Source organism: Sorex araneus, chromosome X (assembly GCF_027595985.1).
Source record: "Sorex araneus isolate mSorAra2 chromosome X, mSorAra2.pri, whole genome shotgun sequence".
NCBI classification, from domain to species: Eukaryota; Metazoa; Chordata; class Mammalia; order Eulipotyphla; family Soricidae; genus Sorex; species Sorex araneus.
This window is the reverse complement of record NC_073313.1, coordinates 288,182,307-288,206,546: the sequence shown is the minus strand read 5'-3', so window position 1 is coordinate 288,206,546 and position 24,240 is coordinate 288,182,307. Positions and strand designations below refer to the sequence as shown.

Sequence of the window (24,240 nt, the reverse complement as noted above, 5' to 3'; positions counted from 1 at the left end):
ACACAATGGAATACTATGCAGCTATTAGAAAAATAAAGTTATGAAATTATCTTATAAATGGATGGTCATGGAGAGTATCATGCTAAATGAAATAAGTCAGAAAGAGAGGGACAGACATAGAATGACTGCACTCATTTGTGGGATAGAAGAATAACAAACAAAGTATAAGACTAACACCCAAGGACAGTAGAAACAAGGGCCAGCATGAATGGTTCATGGTTGGAAGCCTGCCTCAAGGGCTGGGGAGAGGACAGCTAGGACAGAGAATGGACCATTATGAGAGAGAAAGTGAGAGAAAGGGGGGCAGGGAGGGAGAGGGAGAGGGAGAGAAAAGAAAAGTGCCTGCCCCATAGAGGCAGTCAGGGGTGTGGCAGAACGGAAACTGGAGACACTGGTGGTGGGAAATGTACTCTGGTGGCGGGATGGGTGTTGGTGCATTGTATGACTGAAACCTGAAAACTAAAGCTTTGTAACTGTATCTCACAGTGATTCAATTTTTTTTAAAAAAGATGGTGAACAAGATCAAAGGCAGGCCTCTGCATGTGCACACACGCGCGCGCGCGCCCGCACACACACACACACACACACACACACACAACTATGTCACATCAGAAATAGAAAGTCACACTTATAACTGGAGCACAAAATGGTAAACAGTGAGACTCATTATCTAGGAATTCCAAATGTCTCAATCAGATTGTTTCCTTTTTGAGTATAAGGACTGTGTTTAACATCATCCCTTCAAAAAATAAAATTTAAAAAAAAGCAGCATTAGCAGCATGCAGTTCTAAACAGCCAGCAGGCAGGCAAGCACTACTCCCTAGATTTATGTGGAAACTCACAGAAGGACGTGGAACCATGTCCTAGTTCAGAAGACTTGATCAAATAATCCAAATAAAGCTTGAGTGCCCTGAAGCTTTGAAAACCGTGCCAAAGAGCACATGCTTTCTGGAGAGTGGCCTTAAAGGTAAACATTTCTAATCCACCCAGACTCTCAGGTAAGTGAGAACAGCCCACGGCCAGAAATCAGAAGCTTCAAAAAGACACGAATCTGAGGGTTGTGTTATGAATAAATGTCCTTGTTTTCTCCTGATTATTACGAGGAATACTGCATTACCCCTCATTACATCCGTGTGAAGATGCCCGGGTCTGACCAAATCCAAACCTATTTCTGCATCTGCTAATGAGATGAGGAGTGAAGGACCCAGACTCATGGAACTGCATTTGTGCAGGAAGTGTCCAGATCACCTGGATGTGGTGGCCAGCAAATGGGACGGAAACAAATGGCACGTAGCTGAACAAAATTTGATGGATTTCTAAGAACATTTAGGCAGGATTCCTTTTTTTGTTTGTTTGTTTGTTTTAATTTTTTTTTGCTTTTTGGGTCATACCCGGCAATGCACAGGGGTTACTCCTGGCTCTGCACTCAGGAGTCACTCCTAGCGGTGCTCAGGGAACCATATGGTCAGCTGTGTGCAAGGAAAATGCCCTACCCACTGTGCTATCGCTCCAGCCCCCCGCCCCAGGATTCCTTTTAAATGTGATCAATTTTGCATATGGTAGTACCCAAACATATTTCTCCTTTCTTGATTTCATGGTAAACAGTGTAGTAAAGAGAACTGCATTTGGGGACTTGGGGCTGAAGGATGATACTAAGAATGATGACGGCAAAAATGCATGTCCTGCAGACCCCAAAGTCACACACACTAGGGCCTGACTTTAACAACAGTCTTTTGTTTTTTAATTGAATCACATGAGAACAGTTACAAAGCTTTCAGAATTAAGTCTTAGTCATACAATGATCAAATAACCATCCCTTCACCAGTGCACATGTTCCACCACCAAGAACTTCAGTATACCCCCATCCCATCCCCCACCCTGCCTGTGTGGCAGATGATTTCACTTTACTCTCTCTTTACTTTGATTGCATTCAATTTTAGATAGAAAACCGACTATTGCTATTTGGAATTTTCCCCCCAACAATCAGACCTGCCAAAAAGGCATCATTAGATCATTTGTTTTCTATTGCTGATAATGAAGAGCGTATGATGTTGCACGGCTGTGACAGCGGCTGCGCAGTTTTGGAATTCTAGTATTCTAGTAATTAGGTCCAGAGATATTTCTTCCAGTAGCCGCTGTGTTCCAAGATTGGTTTGTGTGCCTCTGGGATCATGGCTGTTCAGGAGCGGAGGAGCTGTTCATGGGTGACCACTCAGGGTCTCATTTGAGCAGGAGGCAGGGCCAGTTCTGCTCCCCCCCCCTCCGAAATCGCAGGATTCCTCATGCTTCCCATTACTGCAAGCTCCTACCTCTCCGTCCACTTGGCTCTGAAAGGTGGTAGTCGCCATCCTGCCGCAAAGGGGAAAAGGCCATGGGACAAAAACCCCTTCCCCTCCTCGGAGGCTGCACGGGGCAGTAGCTTAGTTCATAGTCCAGGAGCATTTCTGCCAGCAGCCGCTACGTTCCAAGATTGGTTTGTGTGCCTCTGGATTCATGGCTGCTCAGGGGCGAGGGAGCCATTCCTGAGTGATTTTTTTTTGTATATCAGGAAAGGATGCGTGGCCGCGTAAGCACCTATGCGGTTTAGAGAAATAGTCCCGTTCCCCACATAGCTGTGTTAGTAGAAGCTCAGTGTCACCGGGATTCCAACTGGAGAAGGCGGGGACTCTGCACCTTCTCTGTCTGGGGCACCCCGGTGTTGTCGGCCTGGTCTGGGGTCGGGAGCATTCTCTGGCTTGTGGTGCCCACCGGTCAGGATTCTTCACTGCTGAGTGCGGCAAGATGGTGCTGGGGGCGGTTGAGGGCGTGACTTCCCGTGTTAGGGGCGGGCTGGAACCACCCAGCTCCAGTGCCCCCATGAGGGTTTGGAGAAATAGTCCCGGTCCCCACCTACTGGAGCCATGTTAGTGGAAGCTCAGTGTCATCAGGATTCCATAACAACAGTCAATCTTTAAACAGTGTGGGGGTGAGGGGCACTGAGCGCTCAAGCCTGTCACTGAAATTAAAGGATGCACAAGCCGCTGGTCTGACCCCAGACCTCTGTTATCCCTGCTTTTGCAACTGAAGCTGACTGGATCTGTGAAAAAATCCTATTTTTTCCTATTTTGTGGGGTCCAAGCAGTGCATATTGTTCCAGAATCAACTGTAGTTAATACCGGAAGAGGTTTTTGTCTTGGCCTGGGGGATAAGAACTGGCCTAAGGTTCTGAAGCCAGAATTAACCTCCTGCCTCTTACTAGAGCTGGAGGATGTGACTGGTTCCCCCCTGTGAACTGGGCGTCACAGTGATACTCAGCTCAGAAGGATGGGGAGGAGATGCCACGGCAGCTGGGGACACTGGCCGCCGCAGCCTGCCTCCTCACCACTGCAAAGCGTGCTCACACAGCGAGTGAGGGATGCTTTTTATTTTATTTCATTTTGTAGCTACTTATTTGTTTTTTAGCCATGCTTGGCAGTGCTCAGGGATCACTCCTGGCAGGGCTCAGGGGATCATGCATGATGCCAGGAATCAAATTTGTGCCGGCCACGAGCAAGGCGAGTGTCTGACCAATTGGACAGCTCTCCAGTCCCCAGTACAATCTATAAAGAACCATTTGCTAAGTTTTGTGGCTAACTTCCAAAGCAGCCAGAGAAAGGGGAAGCGGAGGGCGAGACAGCTGAACTTGGAGGAACAAAGAGGCTTGTGGAGTCAACAGCACGCCCAGACTGTGAGGAAGGCGGCTCGTCCTGCCTCCAGCCCTGTCTGCAGCTTCCGAGGAAGAAAGCAAGAGGCGAAGCACACCCGCCAGGAGCCAGGTTCAGGGTCCATGGGGGAGGGCGAGAGGTTCACTGCTGCTGGGGATTAGTGGCCCGAAACCTTGCAGCAAGGACTGGGGTCCCCAGCGCCCAGGAAGGTGTCTTCTCAGAATAAGCCGGGCTGCTCTTTAGGCTAGGACTTTTGTTGCTTTTGTTATTGTGGGGCCAAATCTGGCAGTGCTCAGGGCTTCCTTGAGGCTCTGTTCTTAGGGATGACTCCTGATGGTCCTGGGGCACCCTATGGGGATTGAACTCTGGGTGGCCCTGTGCAGAACAAGCCCTCCCCATTGGATATCTGTAGGCCTCCCACACCCCTCCCCCAAAGGGTTGCTTAAATCTCCATTACAGAACGTTTTTGAGCACACGAACGAGAAGAGCTGAGAGTGTCATGCGTCCCTGGTGAGATCTCAGCTCAGACTGTCCCAGCCTCCTGGTCATGGGCTTTTCATCCATAACGGCTCATCTTGGCGCTGCATTGAGCTTTAACCATTGATCCTTAGCGCAGCTGAAGCAAGAGCACATACCCGCTGTGTCTGGCCTCAGTGCTGGCACTGCCTGTCTGTCGGGGGGCTGATGCTCACGTGGCTGCACCACCTCTTGCTGCAGACTCTGCACAGAGTCAGACACCCTGAGAGCCACTTTCTGGGTGGCCTCTGGGGGTCCCAGAGAGAAGAACCTGCAACTTACACCCAGATGTTGTAAGGCAGCTGAGAGGGGAGGTCGGTAGCTTACACCCAGATGTTGTAAGGCAGCTGAGAGGGGAGGTGGGCAGGTCTGCGAGTGGACAAGGACGGCCAGCTGCCACACACACAATAGCAGGAGAGAATGTCGGCACAACTGTGGCTGGTCTTGCGTCTGAGCCAAAGTTCACCTAATGGGCTTGTGGCATAGACACCCCTGCTGGTCTCTGCCCAGCTCCTGGCCTGCCCGCCTGCTGGCCACCCCGGGCTTATGCTCCCCTTTCTAGCCCTTCTCTCCCCAGACAAGCGCCATGCCCAGGTGAATCACGGGAAATTGACATCAGACATGACTTTACCTTTGTGACACCTCCTGGTACACGGGAGGTGCTCAGAACCGTGCAATCAGCAAACACGGACACACACTTCCACAGCCTAGGCCTGTCAGTTGCGAACCGCAGCTCCAGGCTGGCCCAGGAACAGAGCAAAGTGGCCGGGAAGCGCTCGAGTTCCACAGGAGGAGAGGAGATCTTTATTTATTTATTTATTTTTGACTTTTTGTTTTTTAAAAAGTTAATTATTTTTTATTTTTTAATTGAATCACCATAAGAAAAGTTACAAAGCTTTCAGGTTTAAGTCTCAGTCGTACAATGATCAAACACCTATCCCTTCACCAGTGCATCTGTTCCACCACCAAGAACCCCAGTATACCTCCCATCCCACCCCACCCCTCGCCTGTGTAGCTGATGATTTTCAATTTTTTGACTTTTTGACACATGGAGATGCTTAGGGTTACTCCTGGCTCTGCACTCAGGAATCACTCCTGGTGGTGCTCAGGGGACCATATGGGATGCCGGGATCAACAGGCTATCTCTCAAAATGTAGGAATACTCATGACTCTGAGAATCCAGAGCCAGACAACCCCCGTCATAGAGCCAGGACTGAAGCCAGCTGCCCTGCACGAGTCAAGCTGACTTGCTGGATTGTCGGATCTGGGAAGCATTAACAAGAGGCCCCTGAGAGGGTCCAAGCAGCAGGCTGATGCATTATTAAAAATAACACCACTTGGCATGTCCTGGACAGTGAGGAACTTCAGGTGAAGAACAAAAGTCGAGGGAACAAGGCTAGGTGATTCTAACAGAATGCTGAACTTCCCACTGGCGGTGTGCCAGGGGCACTGCCCACCCACCCCAGCCCATCCTGGGGGGCTTTGAGCTGTCCTGAGGTAAAGCAAGTCCAGGAAAACGAGTGGGCACTGTGGGGGCAGCAGCCTGGCACTTCTTACCTCTTTGCTCTGTCTTTCTCATCTTCATCCATTAGATTTTCTGTGCAGTTTTTCCTGTGAAAAAAGAACATATGATTACTGTCTGTTTCTAGAACTTTCTCCTGAGTCTTCCTAGTCTGTGACCATTTTGGCCTCACGCCAGAGCTTTCAAGCTTTTTGATCCCAGTCACTCTTTATATGCTCAAAAATTATTAAAGGCTGTTTGGTTTCGTTTGCATTGGTGCTGGGGAGATTGAACGTAGAATCTTATCCCTGCAGAGCACATGCTCTACCCCCGAGCCACAGACAGAACCTCCTGAGGTTCCGAAGAGCTCTGGCGTAACAGCTGAGAAATCCTCTATGTGCAGGTGCTTATCGTGTTCAGAATTCAGAAACCTCAGGAGAAAGGCACTGGGCGCTCAGGAGTGTGAGGCCCACCGCTACTGTGAGAGAGTGCTCCGGCCCCATGGTACCCAACGCCCAGGCGGCACTGAGAACTTCTGTCTTGAGGCAGCTTGATGAAGCATCTGTTTACTTCAAGCTTGAACTCCAGAACAGGTCACAGGGAAATGTCTCCCTTCTTTCAAACACACATGCTGGAGAATGCCTCAGAGCAGGAGCTGTGGAGGACAGCGCTTCCCAACAGTTTCCCAGTGGTTGCCCCCCATTTCTTTCCCATGCCCCCACCGAGCTGGCCCCCTAGTCATATGCTGTGATTCTCCGTTCGTGTGATTTTCACCTGTTGCTCCCTTGAAATGTGCCGGGGGCCGTGGCGGGAGTGTATAGGCCCTGGCTGAGAAATGCCGCTGAGAGCACTCAGGACCCCCCAGTGATTTAAAGCACATGACGGACCACGCTGAGAAATAGTCCGGAACATTCTCGCAGCCACAAGACAGCCTCAGTCTTGCGTGCTCTGCCCTCCCAGGCCTGGCTGCGTTCCCCTCCGGCCTGATCCCGTTTCCTCTCCTGCCACGTACCACAGAGGAAGGCAGATCCTCCAACCATGCGCAGTCCCGCCCTGCTCAGCCCATACAGGCGCACTTCGGTGGTGTCGGGGCTCCAGAGAGGGGAAGGCAGCGTGGCCGACCTCCAGGGTGGGGACGGGAGAGTCTGAGTCACTCTCCCACACAGCCTTCTCCTCAGGGGCCCAGAGACCGAGCCAGAGACCGAGACATACACTTTGCAAACACACACCGTCTATTCTCAAAACGGGGTGTTTGGCGCAAGCCGTCCACAAATGTCTCTGAGATGATTCGGTTTTACGATTTAGGTAAGCTGTACACAGGCAGGGGTCCAAGTCAAGAGGAGAGAAATCCTGTAGCCCTGGACATGCAGAACTACAGCCCCCTGCCCCCAGCCATGGCAGAATTTGTAAGAAGAACGCGCAGCAGTCTGGGAATTGCATGGCAATGGCATTGGCTTAACACAGCTGCAAGGAGGCGTCTGCCTGACACTCTCCACATTCTATCTGTTCAAAGTCTTAAGAGATGAGAAGCGCAGTGTTGAGCCCCTTAACGAGGCTCTGTCCCAGGTCTGTGGCCCTGAGTCAGCCGCTGTGTCCCGGGCGTGCAGTGAACAGTGCCAGCCAAACCCAGGGAACGGTCCCAAGGTCCGGAACCCTTCCTGAAGGATGAGGGGGCTTAAAACCGAAAGACCTACAGATGACTCAGGGCCATTCTTCACCTCTTGGTCGTCGCTGGTTTAGATCTACTTATCCTCGCCTGCTTCTCCAGCCCTGGAAGCCGGATCATCAGCACACACCTCCTTAGCTCCCCGACTCTCCCATCCCCTTCAGCCGAATCCCCTCGAATCCCCGTGTCACTGCCTGTGTGACAGGAAGGTGGAGGGCTCTGGTCCCCGTGACACTTGCCCCAGGATATCCGTCTCTGGGCACTCCTGCACTCCTGCTGTTTCTGTCTCCCACACTCTCTTCACTGAGAGGAGAAGGGTGCATGGTGGTGCTCAGGGGCTACTCCTGGCTTCGTGCTCTGGAGAGACCTGGAGGTCCTTAGGGCACCAAGAGCAACACCAGGCTCGGAAGGGACTGGCTGCATGCAAGGCAACCCCTTCCCTGTACTATCCCTCTGGCCCCACTTTAACTTAAAAGATGGTGTGTGTCAAGGCTCAATGCTTACCAACATATCAGTAATCTCTTAGAGAAGGACTCACTGGCCCCTGGGGAGAATACAACAATCTTCACACACTCTTTGCTAAGGAAGGTATTTTGGAGCATTTTCAGCAGATTCTTCATAACGAACAATACAAAATAAATTATTTCAGTTCTACTTTGGGGTAGGGGTTGGGGTTTGGTATGGAAACATCTGATGTATGGTGATGGGAAGGTGTCATAGTGGTGGGATTGGTGTCCAAATATTCATTGTATCATTGTATTATTATCATCCCGTTGCTCAAGGATTTGCTCAAGCGGCATCAGTAATGTCTCCATTGTGAGCCTTGTTGTTACTGTTTTTGGCATATCAAATACACCACAGGGAGCTCTCTAGGCTCTACTGTGTGGGCGGGATACTCTCTGCAGCTTGCTGGGCTCTCCAAGAAGGATGGAGGAATCGAATCCGGGATGGCCGCATGCAAGGCAAACTCCCTACCTGCTGTGCTATCGCTCCAACCCCATTCGAATATTAAATGTAATCAAATACTGTGAACTGCTTTATAAAAGTAAAATAAAATTTAAAAAAGTGTACGTGTGTGTGCGTGTGCATGCATGTGTGTTCATCTCTGTGTGTGTGAGCATGTGTGTGTGCATGCGTCTGTATGTGTGTGTGCATGTATGTGTGTGCCTGTGTGCATGTGCATGTGTGCATGCATGTGTGTGTGCATGTGTGTGCACACATATGTGTGTTTGTGGGGGGGTGGAGACACAGTGAGCCCAGCGGGTAAGGCCCACGATTCAGGTACGCTGTGTCCTCCTCGCCCCCCTCCCATATGCTCCTCCAGCCCCTGCGTGCAGAGCCAGGAGTGAACTCAGCACAGCTGTGCTCAGGCCCCAAAACAGCAACAAAAATGAGGGGTAGGGTCACTGGAAGACAGCAGTCGGGGCGCATTTCTTGTGCATGCCCAGCGCAGGTGCCACCGTAGGCTGGCCTCTCCCCATCCTCTGCCCTGACAGGGATTACCTGCCTGGGGCCGGGAGCACTGATGGCCCCTCTCGAGCACTGCTGAGGCCTTCCCAGGAAGGCTATGGTGAGGAGCAAAGCACAGCAAAGCTGCACTTTCACTGTTTGCTTTGGGGTCCCACCCAGGCCACACACCTCGTCTACACTCGGGGTCACTGCTGGCTGGATAGGGGACGATGTGCGGCTTCAGGGACCAAACCTATCTGACCCTGCACCAGCCAAGTGCCTTCCCCACTGCATATTTTTCTGGAAGAAGTTTTTCTGGCAAAAGTTTGTCACTTTTAAAGTCCTATTCCCAGGCACGGGGCCCGTGGCAGCACAGCTACGATGCCCGACACACTAGAACTCTGTCACTAGCCAATCGAAAACTGTCCATTAGAGACTCAGCCGCCTGCTCCCCAGGCCCACAGCTACCCCATCCCACTCCTGCCCCAGGTGTCCCATCTCTGTGTGACCCCTTTGTGATTCTTTTGAGATGAAACACAGCATAACTGTCCTCAAGATCCAACTTGTCTCCTTCCTTCTGAGGTTGACTCTTTTTTTTTGGGGGGGGGTTACTCCTGGCTCTGCACTCAGGAATTACTCCTGGCGGTGCTCAGGGGACCATATGGGATGTTGGGAATCGAACCCGGGTTGGCCGCATGCAAGGCAAATGCCCTCCCCGCTGTGCTATTTGTGCTATTGCTCCAGCTCCATGAGGTTGACTCTTACCCCATTGTGTTTAAGCACCTTTTGCTCGCCCCTTCCTGGGCCAGGGCGGTGAGTACTGTGCTTCTTACCCCCCATGAGGGCTGAGCACTTGCCACTTGGGTACTTGTGTCACTCTTACTCCACACACAGAGGCGTGGAGGGGTCTGAGAGCACCCACAGGGGAGAGCGTCAGAGGGAAGCGCAGCAGTGCAGGGAGTCTGCTCAGGGAGACACAGAGCAAAAGGAACCGCCAGACTCACTGAATCCCCTGGGCAAGCAGGGGCTGGGGCGAGGAACGGAAACGGGGTCTTTTGGCGGAAGGGCAGCACCCAAACTTTAGGGCTGGGTGCCAAGAATTTGACAACATGGGGAGGTGTCCATTAAGGTAAACATCTGACAGGCTACAATTTGTAAACTAATGAAAATCAATTAAAAATTGGGGAACTAGGTACAAAGGAAATTAGAGAGAAATTTGTGGAGTGGCAGTAACTCTTCTCACCTCTACAACAGTTCTGGAAGGCAGGATTTTGTACAGGTATTTTCCTATGCCCACAGGATTCCAGGGCAGGAAGTGAGCACAAAGGAAGGAACAGAAAACTCAGTTTGGAACAGAGAAATAAACATGTCCTTGAGCTTAACCAGGAGAGACTGGAGCGGCAGAAGCATTAGCGGTAACTGTCCACCCGAGGCCGGCATGTGTGGGCTCTAGAGTCCGGGTTCTGTCAGGGCGGGGTGCAGTGCAGGGGAGCTAGTGGACGACGGCGTCCTGGGCAGGAAGGCAGGCCACGGACACCTGTGGCGGAAGTCACCAACATTCGTGCCTGGGGATGGAGTGGTAAGTATGGGGGAGGCATTTGCCTGCATGCAGCTGATCCGGGTCCCACCTCTGGCACCACATCTGGTCCCCCAGCACCATCTGGAGTGATTCCTGAGTGCAGAGCCAGGGGGTGCCCCAAGCCCAGTCACGTGAGTCCCCAAACAAGATGAAACAAAACAGACCCCAAATCTGCACGTACTGGCCGTGGAACTAGCTGCTCCTGGGAGGCCTGTTCCCGTCGGCCCCGTCTCTTCTTTTCCTTTCTCCTTTCTCTCTCCTGCCTGCCACCCTTCCCTCCATCCTTTCTTCTTTCATTCCCTCTGTCATTTCTTCTTTCCTTCCCTCCGTCCTTTTTCTTTTCCTTTTATCCTTTCCCCCTCCCTGCCTCCTTTCCCTCTAACTCCCTTTCTTTTCCTTTTTTCTTTTTAAATGGCTTATTTGTGTTCATCTCATTGATTTGTAGAAATGTGTCTTTTCTGGAGATAATTTTGTTTGGTTTGGGTTTTGGGTCACACCTTGTAATGCTCAATCCTGGGAGTCAGACCCAGTGGTGCTGGAGGGACCCAGTGGTGGTGCTAGGGACAGGGTCTGGGCCTCCTGAATAGAAAGCAAGTCCCCAGGGTCTTTAGGCTCCTCGAGCCCTGGACATGAGGATTCTGGCAGGTACGTGCATTGTGAACACTTCTCCCAGTCGCTGATTGGCCTTCTTAATTTCTTGGTGGTGTCTTTTGATGAATAATTTAAATGTTGATAAAAGCTCAATTCACATGGTTTTAATTTTATAGTTAGTGATTTTGGGGTCCTGAGAAATGTTCACCACCTCAACATCATGAAACATTGGTCTATGTTGCTATGTTTTCTTCTACAATCAATAATTTTACTTTTCATATCTAGATTTTTGGTCCACGTAAATAAAATTTTCAGGAAGTAGTTATGGATCACCTTATCCTCCAGGCTGGACATTTGATCATCTAGGATTAGTTACTGGAAAAATGTTTGTTCTCTGTTTGAATTCAATGACAATTTAGTTGAATTTCTTGTGTGACACTCTATATTTACTCACTCTTGGCTGAGTTTCATTTCTTTTTCTTTCTTTTTTTTTTTTTGGAGGGGGGCACACCCAGTGATGCTTGGGCTGACTCCTGGATCCTGTTGGTGCTCAGGGGACCCTATGGGATGCCGGGGACCCAACCTGGGTCGGCCACATGGAAGGTAAACGCCCTCCCCACTGTGCTATGGCTCCTTCCCTGCTCCACTTCTTAGCAAGGTGCAGCTCATCCCATATGGCGCTTAGTAACTCTGTGGACAGTGGATAAGAGAAGGAAGAGACGAAGAAAGACAGAGGGAAGAGGGCAGGATGGGCCAGCCATTCCCATCCGCATGTGAACTCTCTCAGCCAGTCTCTGGGTGAGTCAGGGAACCCAGTGGAGCAGTTATAGGGTGCATCTAAAGACAGGATCACGCCCTGGAACCACATTAAAATAAAAAGCTTCCTCTGTCTCTCCCCTCTCGCTCTCCCTCTCTCTCTCCCCGCTTCCTCTCTCTCCCTTTCTCTCTCTCTCTCTCCTCCTCTCCCTTCCTCTGTCTTTCCCTCTCTTTCTCCCTCCCTCTCTCCCCATCTCTCTTCCCCTCCCCCCATATCTATTGACTGTAGGGCATCTCAGAGACCTGAGGACATCCTAACAGTCCCTCACCAATCCCTGCTGCCGCCATGTCTGAAGAAAGCATGATCTCTTTCCATGCCCATCCGGCGCCATGGGTGACCAGAGGTTGCCCCAACCAGGTGCCGCCTTCCTGCCCACAGGGCCAGCTGCCCAGAGGCCCGGCTCTGTAGACGCCCCCTGGACGGGCCCCCTGGAGCAGAGCCGAGGCTTCTCTGCTGCCTGTCTGTGGAGGGGGTGGATGCCAACTTCAAGTCGCCACTTTAACTTCGATTCTTAAAGCAGGCCAGTCCCAACTGCACAGTCGTGTTCTGCACCAAGCTCCTTCCCCGAAGGGTGAGCCCAGCTGTGCTGAGGTCGGCAGGAAGCAGGGGCCAGGTGAACGTCATTGACACTTGGGGGCGGGGGAGTGTGTGAAGATGCTTGTGCAGCCCAGAGGCAGAGCAGGGGAGAACGAGCCCGGGAGGCCAAGAGCAGCCTCAGGAGCCCCCGCAGGCTCCCCCTCTCCACCCAAACATTAAAAACAAGGACAAGGGGGACTCGCCCAGGGGGGCGACAGGAGGGCCCTGACTGTACAGTCTAAGAGGAACATGAGCCTGACGAGAACCTGGCACAGTGTCTGACACAGAGGCCGACGGGGCTGAGCTGCTGCGCCACAGCATCATCGTGAGGATGAGGCAAATGCCTGATCGCCAGCACTGGGCGTGAGTCTTAAAACATCTTTGGGTGAGGCAAGGCGTATGTCTCCACCCAGCAGTAATGCCGAGAAGGGCGCGCACATATGTGTGTGTGTGTGTGTGTGTCTGTGAGTGTGTGTCTGTGTGAGTATGTGTGTGTGTCTCTGTGTGTGTCTATGTGTGACTGTGTGTGAGACTGTATGTGTGTGTGAGTGTGTGTGTCTGTATGTGTGTGTATCTGTATGAGTATGTGTGAGTGTGTGTGTGTGTGACTGTGTGAGACTGTGTGTGTATGTGTCTGTGTGTGAGTATGTGTGTGTCTGTGTGTGTGAGTGTGTGTGTGGGTACATAGCAAAAGGACACACAGGCACACACACTCACACTCTCTCACACACACTGACACTGCCTGGAGTGGACATGGCCCCAAGTTGGGAGTGAGCACGGGGGCGAGGAGGACACGGAGTGAGCTTGGGAGGCAGTGACTGCACACAGCAGCCCTCATGCACTCACAAGGCTTTCGAAATGATGGTCAAGAAGAAATTTCTGCTCTAAGGGCTTGGTCCTTTCCCGCAGCTCTGAGCGTGGGTGAACAGTCAAGTGGGTGGCTATTTCCTCATGCCCAGTGACCCTGGACCCCCTGGGTGTCTGTGAGGGGTTTCCAAAGAGGGTTCAGGAAATGTGAATGACTCTGTAAAGTGGGAGTTGCTTTTTCTTAAAAGGTGACCTAGAACGTCTTCTAGACAAAGCCCCTGACCTGCAACCCATTTACAGACATTGTAAACGCCAGTTATAATTATAGACTAGATGAAATGAGCAGATGTGGCTGTGTGCCAATAAAGCTTTATTTACAAAGATGATCAGTGTGCCAGCCAGCCTCCCTGCACTCACCACTCAGCTTCCCTCTGCAGTGTCTCTTAAGGAACTTTCTGTGCGGCTTCTATGGAACCAGGGGTTACTCATCATCAATTTTCCCTGAAATGACTACCAGAAGGCAGTTCTGAGGCAAGGGAAATGTTTCCACAAATTAAAATCGTGATATTTTCAAATTGGCTTGGAAATAGTTTGAATTACAAGTCCCAAGTTAGCTTGAAAATCCCAGTATTCCTGCCCACCACACCAACTCAATCTGAGTTAATTTCTGTTCAGTGAAAGGGCACAAACATTGAAAACAAGGACAAGTGAGAACCACGATTCTCCGCAAATGACGCTTCTTGACCGTCAGTAGCCAGGGTGCCTCCCCCGCCAGGCGGCCCTGGAGGGACCCCCCGTCATTTGCGATGAGTGTCTGGATCTTGCGCAAGAGAGCTTGAAAATGATTTCTCCTCATCTTAGTTAAGAAATGACATGGCGCTGAGGAACGCTGGCAGATGAGCGCCTCTGCCCTCCTCGGAGGCTAGGGTGTAACGTCAGGATTTTAGTTCTGCTCCTCCAGCGAACGCCATTTGGGTGGTGATTTGCTGGCTGGGCACTGGGAGGCAGCTGCTCTCCCCCGCTCCCCACTGCCCTCTGCACCTGGCCGAGGCTCTCCAGGACACACAGGAGGTCACTGACAGCACTGGGCTGGTGCTGGGGCCAAGCGGCACCTTGGGCCCTCGAGGTAGGCCGCTGAGTGGTCCCTGAGGGGTCCAGCGGGCCCCACATCCCCTCCCACTGACGGTGATTCTTCTGCCCCTGCAGGCTCTGCTGCCTCCGAGAAAGAAGGTGACGCCTGTCCCCGCCGCAGCCACTCCTGCCTCCCTGAGCAGCATCTCTCATGGGGGATGAGCCTGGGGGTCTCACCGAGAGAGTTCCAACAAGGATCCAAGATGTGAGGCCTCAACCTCAGCAAGCTTCTGTGGTCATGCCAAAAGGACCCCACGGTTTCCCCTGGATAATCTGGGCATTATTTGTTGGTCACAGTTCTTATTCCCCTCCCCCCAACAGTCCGAGGGTTCATTTTTTAAGGAAATAATGACATAAGCAATGAAGGAATGGATGGAAAAACTTAGAACATTTGTTATAAAGTGCATTTGCAATGATGTCTTTGGGTCAGCAAGGAATTCCCAAAATAAAATGACTGTCCACAGGCTTGTCTGAGGGGGACAGTGTGCGGTCAGGGTGTGGACATTGACATCTAGAAGAATCAGCAACAGGGCCGGCCCTGGCAGCGTGCGAGTCATGTGCAGAGCTGAGGGGTGCAGCTACAGTGGGAGCTGCCAGTTGGTGCCCCTAGGGGCCATGAACTCGGACTCTGTCCCTCGGGAGGCCGGGTGGTCAGGCTCCTTCAGCCCTGGGAGTGCTCCCCGTGGCTGTGCTCAGCTTGCAAGGACAACAAAAGGAAAGATGGCCTTGAAGCACGAGGACGGCGCATGAAGCGCAGCACTCTGGAACCCAGAGCTTCGGGAGTGAAGAACAGGAATGGGTGACGCTGAGTGGGGAGGCAGCCTGGGGGAGTGAGGAGAGGTGGGGGGGCAGGCCCTGCGGGGCACTGTGGCAAGAAGCCTCTCAGCTGTGAGAGTGAGGCCCGGGTGACAGCTGCCCGAGTCTCTCCGGTGCTGGACTTGCCCCAGTGACTGCCCAACGCCTGCCCTCCGGCTGCTGCCCGCCCTCTCCACAGCAGGCGCCTCCCAGAGAGAGCTGCCTTCAGCTGCCCCTGTGACCTCTGGACTCTGCTCCAAAGGAACATGACAGACCCAGATCTTTCTTGCCAGAGGGATCAGGGCGCTAGCTGGACTCTTCACGGGTAGTGTGACTGGCAGTGGCTGCCCAGCGTTAAAGTGCTCAGGGACCCACCCAGCGCAACGCAGCCTCCGCAAGAATCTGGGCTGGTGCCAGGAGACTGATCTTGGTAGATGATGCTCAGACTTCTGTGTCTAAGCCCAATATCAGACCTGAATCCATAAGGTACAGAGAGGAAAATGTAGGCAGAACTCTCCATTACATTGAAGCTAAAAGCATCTTTAAGGATGAAACAGCACTGACCATGCAAGTGGAAACAAACATAAACAAAAGGGACTACATCAAACTAAGCTTCTGCACCTTAAAAGAAACAGTGACCAAAATACAGAAAGAGCCCACAAAATGGGAAAGAATATTTACCCAATACCCATCTGATAAGGGATTAATATTCAGGATATACAAGACACTAGTAGAATTATACAAGAAAAAACCTCCAACTCCATCAAAAAATAGGGAGAAGAAATGAACAGAAGCTTCCTCAAAAAAAGAAATACAAATGGCCAAAAGGCACATGAAAAAATGCTCCATATCGCCAGTCATCAGGGAGATGCATATCAAAACAACAATGAGATATCATCTCACACCACAGAGACTGGCACACATTCAAAAGAACAAAAGCAACCAGTGCTGGTGTGGATGTGGGGAAAAAGGGATGCTCTTTCACTGTTGGTGGGAATGCTGACTGGTCCAGCCTTTCTGGAAAACAATATGGACAGTCCTTCAAAAACTAGAAACTGAGCCTCCATATGACCCTGCAATGCCACTTCTGGGAATATATCCTGAGGATGCAAAAAAGCACAGTAGAAATGACATCTGTACCTATATATTCATTGCAGCACTCTTCACAATAGCCAGAACCCAGAAACAACTGAGTGCCCGAGAAGAGATGACTGGTTAAAGAAACTTTGGTACATCTACACAATGGAATACTATGCAGCTATTAGGAGAGATGAAGTCATGAAATTTGCTTATAAGTGGATAGACATGGAGAGTATCATGCTAAGTGAAATGAGTCAGAAAGAGAGGGATAGACATAGAGGGACTGCACTCATTTGTGGAATATAGAATAATATCACATGAGGCTGACACCCAAGGACAGTAGATACAAGGGCCAGGGGGATTGCCCCATAGCTGGAAGACTGCTTCATGAGTGGAGGGGAGAAGGCAGATGGAATAGAGAAGGGATCACTAAGAAAATGATGACTGGAGGAATCAGTCGGGATGGGAGTTGTGTGCTGAAAGTAGATAATGGACCAAACATGATGACCTCTCAGTATCTGCATTGCAAACCATAATGCCCAAAAGTAGAGAGAGAGTATGGGGAATATTATCTGCCATGGAGGCAGGGGGAGGGTGGGAAAGGGGGGATAGTCCCAGGATATTGGTGGTGGGGAATGTGCACTGGTGGAGGGATGGGTGTTTTATCATTGTGAGATTGTAACCAAAACCAAAACCAAAACCAAAGATTGTGAGCTTGTAACTATCTCACAGTGATTCAATAAAACAAAACAAAACAAAAACAAAAAACAAAAACCCCTTCAAGCCCAGATGTGTTGTGTGTGGGAATCTCCTCTCAGGCCAGGCTGCTTCCCTCTTCTATCTGTTCCCGCCACTCCTTGAGACACCAGGGCCTTGGGGAGGGGACAGCTGGGAGGAAGCCACTGGGACAGGGGGTGGGGGGCGCGTGGAGGGGGATTGGCTGCAGGATGGAATCTGCCAGGTCACTTCCCCTCAGCACTGGCCAGTGGGGGAAGCACGATGCATCTCCTGGAATTAGGGGACACCCAGGAGAGACAGGACAGTCACCAGCCCACCCCGCCAGCACGAGCACACTTGGGTGGAGGCTGGGCCCGGCAGCCACGACACGGAGTAGCCACGGAGCGGATGTGCCAGTTCCCCTCTCAGGAAGTCCCACAGCCCCTCACAGTCTGGGGAGAAGCCCCCTGGGGTGGGAAGCTCCCAGCCGGGTGAAGAACAGGTTCGAACCTGCCAGGCCCCATGCCCTGCATCCAGCCCACGGAGCGGCCATGCCCTGACTGAGAATGTCCGTCGTGCCCGCCTGGACAAGGGTCCCGCTTCCCCACTGCTTGTGTGCTCGAGCCAGAAGCCGCCTCAGCAGCTCTCCCTCCTCACACCTGCCCGGGAGAAACCAGGAAAGCCCAAGAGAACTGAGGTGTTTCTCCTCACAAATGGACTGACCCTTCCTCTCACAGAGGCTGGTGACGTGGCGCCCATCAATGCCCGGCTCACCCCTGCCTCCCCCGAGCCCCAGCTCCCGGGCGCCAGGAGACTGAAGACCGACCGCCTCAGTCATGAGAGTTCAGTCGGGCCCTGGCGGGGGCAGCAGAGGTGCAGGCCGGGCGAGTCCCTGAGCCGGAGGAATGCCAGAGGAGTTTAATCCCTCCCCCTCCCCCGACGACTCTCCACAGACAACACCCTGTGTCCACACGAACCCCAGGGAAATGTTCCTGCGAAGCATGAGTGCTAGTATGTCTTCCCATGAAATGTGTGCTGCTAACAGCATGGTGGGCCCAGAGGAGATCACGCCGAGGGGAGTGGTCGGAGGAAGGGACAGACTTGGGGTGACCTCTCAGACGCGCGGTGGCCTCTGAGACGTGCAAGGGAGCGTTGCAGGGCTCAAGGCAACGTGGGGTGTCTGAGGCCACAGAGGCGAGCCGGGTGCTGAGGGGGCCGGGTACACTATGGTGGGGGGTTCTGAGGGTTCGCATGTGCATGAGAAACCATCCGGAATGGTATCATGAACCACAGAATCCCAGTTTTAGAAAGAAAAAGATATTAATATACAAAGTAACACCCATTGCTCCCCCCAGGCCACTTGGCACAGCTCGGTGGGCGCGCTTGGGGGCAGAACTCCACGTGGGCCCCCACCCCACCAGATGCTGCCACCTTCCAGGCCCTTCTGGCTCTCTGGAGTGATGCCCATCGCCCTGTCGCTCTCTGCCCACTCTCCTCTTTATCCCTCAGCCCCCCGGCTCAGTGGGGAGGGCAGCGGCACTGTCCCCTCACCTCCTAGAGGCTCCTGGGGCAGCCTCGCATGGCCTCTGGGCAGCCCGGCCTCCCCCAGCCCATCAGTTTCGGCCGCAGGGATGGAGAAGTGGCGCCCAGCGTCCATGCACATTTCCCAAGTTTCCAAGGAAGTCGGGCCTGTGGCCCCAGCAATCACTCGCTGGAGGGTAGGAGGCAAGAGAGGGGGGTCTGGCACACACACAAGCCGTCCCCAAGTCCCCTCAGGCGCGGGCCTTACCCCTCAGCCTCAGGGCAAACAGGGTATGCAGATGAAACTGCACGTGCCCAGGAAGCGGCTGTCCGCACTGCTCAGAATGCGCCTCTCGGCCTGGGCCCCGGGACAGAGCTACCAGGCTTAGCCTGCTCGGGCAGACAGGAAAGTAGGTCAGGGTCCCAGTGAGAGGAGCCCCTGGCACACACTCGGACGCTCCAAGGCGGGGACTGGCCTCTGGGCCAGTGGGAGGCACTCTGACGGGCTGGAAGGAGGAACGCCCAGAGCAGGCGTAGGAAACGCTTCTGAAAAACTGCACAGAAAAAGCAAACACAAGAACAAAGCCCGGCCAGGATGGGCGCCTGGCTTGCTCGCGGGCAGCTCTGTCCCAGACAGATGCGCTCATGTCCTCTGTCCAACCCCCTGGCGAGGGGCTCACTGGCCCTGCGCACGCCCGGCAGCCGCCCCTCCAGCGCCCCAGCTCAGCACTTTCTGGGAGTGCGCCCGGGGGAGGCAGGCCTAGCCGGCCAGCTCTCTGCGCTGTCCTGGCGGCTGTCGGATGCCGAGCAACTTTTCCTGAAACCTGGAAGCCACATAAACCACCAGACACTTGGAGGGAATTCCTGAGCCCGGGCGATCTAACGTGCTTCCAGGAGCTGGTGTTTGAGATCAGGTTGCCTCAGGAGGACACAGTGCCAGGCTGAAGGCTGACCCGGGGGGCTCTGGGCCTCCAAGGAGGGTGGGACCCCCAGGCCAGCCCAGCTGTAGCTGCGGGTGCTCCCAGAACAGCAGCAAAGGAGAGCTGGTCTGTGGATTCCCACAGGTATCCTACTTTATTTTTTTTAGTTTTTACTCACTGTGGATTACAGAATTAAGAAGTCATTGATGACTGAGTTTCAGGCACCCAATGTCCCAATACCAATCCCTTCCCCTGTGTGCACTTCCCTCTGCCAATGTGCTTGGCGCCCTCCCACCCCCCACCCCCCACACTCCAACACCCCACCCCCGCCTCTAGAGAGGCCACCTTGCCCAACCCCGTGTCCTCCACCCGCCCCAAACCAGAGGCAAGCTTCCTGCTGAAGAACTTTCTGCTTTCTTTCTCTTGTCTTTTGGGCCATGTTATCTCCATGGTTTTCTTAATAGAGTAAACGGGCTGTGACCTGGGACAGACCACAGTATAAAATCTCTAAGTGTGGGCAGCTGCACCTCCTAGAAGCCTTTCTGCTAGAATCTAGGCACTGTCTGCTTGATTTCACTTCGCATGGCCCTTTGGCTTGGTTTTGTTCAGGGGCTCAGGGCCTATTCCTGGCTCTGAGCTCAGGGATGCCTCCTGGTGGGGCTCTGGGGACCATATGTGGTGCTGGGGATCAAGCCAGTTGGCGGTGTGCAAGGCAAGTGCCTTATGTGCTGTCCTGTGGCTCTGACCTCTGCTTTGTTTCATTTGGAAATAGGGAAAGACTGTCGAAGAATTCTCTGGAGGGACCAGAGCAGGGGTAGAGTGGGGAGGGTGTTTCCCAGGGACACGGCCAACCCTGGTCCCATCAGCATCATTGGGTGTGGCCCCAAAATAAAGAATCAAAAAGCAAAACCAAAAACAAACTCATTTTGGAAATGCAGCTCTGAAAATCCATGGCCTTGGCAATATTCACTGTGCCCTCTTCAGAAACATGTCTTCTGCGTCACTTTCGAAGCCAGAGATCCGAGATCCAGGTGTCCGTCCTTCCTTCTCTCCCATGCTCAGGGGTGGACCCACTCCCAGGCTGTGCCCCAGACAGTGACGGGAGGCCTCGCCTTCCAGTCACCACAAGTCACTCGAACTATCACAGCCCCTGTCGCTCACCTTCACAGGACTAGTGAGACTAGGGACACAAAATCTGCCAGACACTGAGACTGAGATGCAGGCGGGTGAATATTGGCTGGTAATCAGGAAGCCCGGGAACCACGACGCATATTAACCACAGGTCCTCATCATAGACATTAAGAAACTATATATTTAAACCCCAAAGATCTTTACCTGCTTTCAGACACCCAAAAAAGTAGTCCTTTTAAATGTGATTTACAGTCCTGAAGATTCCTCTCCCAGTGGCTTGGTTCCTCTCACGGACAGGGCTCCTCCCCTCTCCTCCGCTTTACCACAAGGCCACAACTACAACTTTGTTGAAACTCAGACATTCAGATGATTTAAAATGGTTAATTTTTTCATTTTGAGTCAATTTAACAAAGTTAAAAGTGAAATGTTGTTAAACTAAATGGGTTGCATTTCAGTCATATCCATTCTTTAAAACACGCATTAGTAGCATTATTTCAAAGCATGCTCAATTTATTTGATTTATTTAATTAAAAATCTCACGTGCTTAGCGGTATTAGAGTCCTACCTTTAAGTAAACTCATGACATCTTCAACCCTCATGGTATACAAAACTACCAGTTTCTTTAGAATAGAACTAAATAACCAGTCCAACGCCACACTCACATTTTTTGGATGTTATAAGAAACAGAAGTAAATTTTACTTTTACAAACTTGTTCGAAAGAAAAGAAAAATTAACGAACACAGAATAATAAAACAAAAGATATGTGGTTTCAATAAAAACACTTCAAACGTTGTCGTTATTTTGGGAGAACAACATACATTCATTGTGACTCAATCATTCTTTAAAGCGGAATGGTAAAGGATTGTAAGCCATTTTTATTAAAGAGTTGAGTTCTCTGTTATTTAGAGATATATGGGCAATTAGAAAAAAATGAGAGTAATAAGTATTAAATTAGTTTTTCCTGATTTTCTTCTAAAAGTAGTTTCTCATCGTTCACTCTTACTCATGCAAGCGTCTCTCCTCTTTCACATGGCTTAACTCTTTATTCTCCTTTGTTCCAGGGTAGAAGGAAAGTTTCTATTTTGGACAAATTCATGTCCAAGAATAACTCAGGTCACTTCCTCTGAACAAATATCTTGAGGTCATGAGCACTCTAGAAGAACTACAATGACATAGCATTCCTTAGCCATGGTCACTGACAGATTTTGTGTGTGTGTGTGTGTGTGTGTGTGTGTGTGTGTGTGATGGCAACACAGTGTCATATTACAGGCCAAGAGCACCCGGGGTAGGAGCAGGGATCCTACCAGAGACGGAACGAAGCCAGCTGCGCTGAATGCTTGCTTTCCACTGGCAACTTGCTTTTGCTCTTGGCCATAGAAAGAAAACTCAATGAATTTTCTATCTTCTCAAGGTACTGTTTGCTTCTGGAGCTTCTGAATCTCCTCGTTGGTTCGGCTAGACTGAGGGAGAAGGAGAGTGTGTGTAGGCGAGCAGTAGCATGAGTGGGGGGCGCAAGGCTCTCTCCTCACACGCAACTGAGCCCCATTCAAGCCCCGACAGCGAAGGTGGTCTACCAGACTCCAGGAACGACCCTAAGCACAGAGCCAGGTTAAGCTGAGCATGTAAAAAGCAAAAAGAAAAGAGAGAAAATCTGAAAAAAATGAAAGAAATAAGGAAAGAAAGGAAGAAAGAAATGAAGAAAGAAAGAAATGAAGAAAGAAAGAAAGAAAGAAAGAATGAAAGAAAGAAGGAAGGAAGGAAAGAAGGAAAGATAGGAAGAAGAGACAGACCAGAAAGAGAGAAAGAAACGTGTAATCTGGATTTGGACAAAGCAGGAACAACATCACCTAAATGATAAAAGACTGAAGAATGCAGTGGATTTATGAAAAAGTAGGTGACTTAAAAAACGCCTCAAGGAACATTACCCATAGTTCTTAAACACTTATTTTCCACTTTGCCCTCCTCCCCCCCATCCAAAACCAGGGTCAATTCCCTCAAGAACTGCCCTGCCCTTGGGAGACTCTGGGGCAGGCAGGAGCGGGTGAAACATGGGCTCCTCAGGCACGTACGAGCCACCCCTCTCCTGCCTTCTTGCCACAGATTCACGAAATGCTTCGGGGCTAGGCTCTGATGGGCTGGGCGCGCAGGGCTGGGGATGGTCTCTGGTGCAAGGCGCAATCCCAAGGCTGTGTGGGCTCCATCGTGGACCCCCTGGGGGACACAGGAAGTAGTAGAGGCTGGAGCAGTGGGTGCTCACCTTGAATGCGACTCACCCGGCACCCCATGATCCTCCAAGCCCTAAGCACAGAGCCAGGAGGAGCTCGGAGAGCCACTGCGTGTCTCCAAAACAAAACAACACAAAGAAGAAAAACAAAGACATAGGAAACCCCTTTGTAAACTGTGTGAAATGAAGACCATGAGTAGGTTGTTTAACCCGAGCTGCTTTGGATGAGAGGTGCCTCCCAGGTGTGCACACAGGTGGGGGGCGGGGGGAGGAGAACTGTGGTGACAAGGAGTGTCTCTGCAGGGCAGTGCATGGCGGGAGCAGGGGAGCATGCTGAGGGGCTCCCTTTCTCTGTGAGATGTGCGCCCAGCTCTCCTGAAGGTGGCCCCGAAGCTCTGGGTTATGCTTCTCTGCAAGTGACTCAGAGAGGCTTAAGTGCTGACTTCCTGACCTTGTTCTCTGTCACTGGGAACAAGGCTGTGACCTCACTCTCAGCCCCTGTGATGGAGCGTGCTGACAAGCAGGTCACAGTGAGTTGCCCATGACAACAGCTTGGCAGTCAGCCACTGCAGACATCAAGTCTGAAACGAACTTCAGGGTTGGAGAAAGGAGTGACGGCGCCAGCACTGCCAATGGCAGTGTCCCCGGGGTTCCTCAGGGACGGGCCACTTCCTCTTGCTTAGATCCCTGCCCACTGTAGGCAGGGCCCCTCATGTCCACCCGCTCTGTCCACTGTCTCCTTTTCTGACAGCTGAGATCAACTTCCATTTCCATGGAAAGTCCCTGTCTACAGGAATGGATGCGCACTTCCCATCTAGGAATGAGCAGACTCTTCCCGAAGGCGGGGGCGGTCTTGGAATACTAACACTTTCAAGTCTTTCTCTGAGAAAGCGTGTGTGTGTGTGTGTGTGTGTGTGTGTGTGTGTGTGTATGTGTGTGTGTGTGTGTGTGAGGGGGTAGGGAGGGAAGGAGAGAATGAGAGAGCATGGGCATAGATAAGACAGAGGGTCTCTGTGTTATGAAACGTTAGAATATCCTATGAACCACGCCCCCTCTCTTTCAAATGAACTCCTACCTCCTGGAACACACGAGGAAATTAGTCTTTGTGGTGTATGCAGACCTCACAATTTTGCATTTTAAAATCAAGGTTGTGGTTGCACACAGTTACAACACTGAAGTGACAGAATGACACACCTTGTAACCACTGATTCTCTGGTGCTGACCATTAGTGACCCACGGCGCCGTGGGTACATGGAACACAGAATCCTTTCATGCCCCTCAGAGCCCTGGGGCAAGAGACAGGACAACAAACAATAACACTCAAAAGGGAAAGCGCTCAGGGTAGAACCCCTGCCTGCAGGCACCAGGCAGCCAGGCTGATGTTCGGCCTGTCCCGTGTGTGCTGAGCGTGACTAGCGGCGCTGCTGTGGGGGTCCCAGAACTCCAAGTGTAGGGTCCTTTGTGCACCCAAACGGGTGTAGCCAGTTAGCACTGCAGTGAGCACGGCCAGCAACGTGCCAGCTGGCGTCATTCTA

At 51.8% G+C, this 24,240-nt stretch overlaps 1 protein-coding gene across 10 annotated transcripts in view; it reads right to left on the bottom strand.

The window, feature by feature from the left end:
• Positions 1–24,240, bottom strand: part of NPAS2 (neuronal PAS domain protein 2) — a 160,237-nt gene that overhangs the window by 75,224 nt on the left and 60,773 nt on the right. For all 10 annotated transcript variants that reach the window (XM_055120131.1, XM_055120128.1, XM_055120125.1 and 7 more), the window contains one exon: positions 5,757–5,810. In XM_055120131.1, coding sequence (XP_054976106.1) covers positions 5,757–5,788 — 32 coding nt within the window. In that variant the 5' untranslated portion in view covers positions 5,789–5,810. The remainder of the gene's footprint in view (positions 1–5,756; positions 5,811–24,240) is intronic.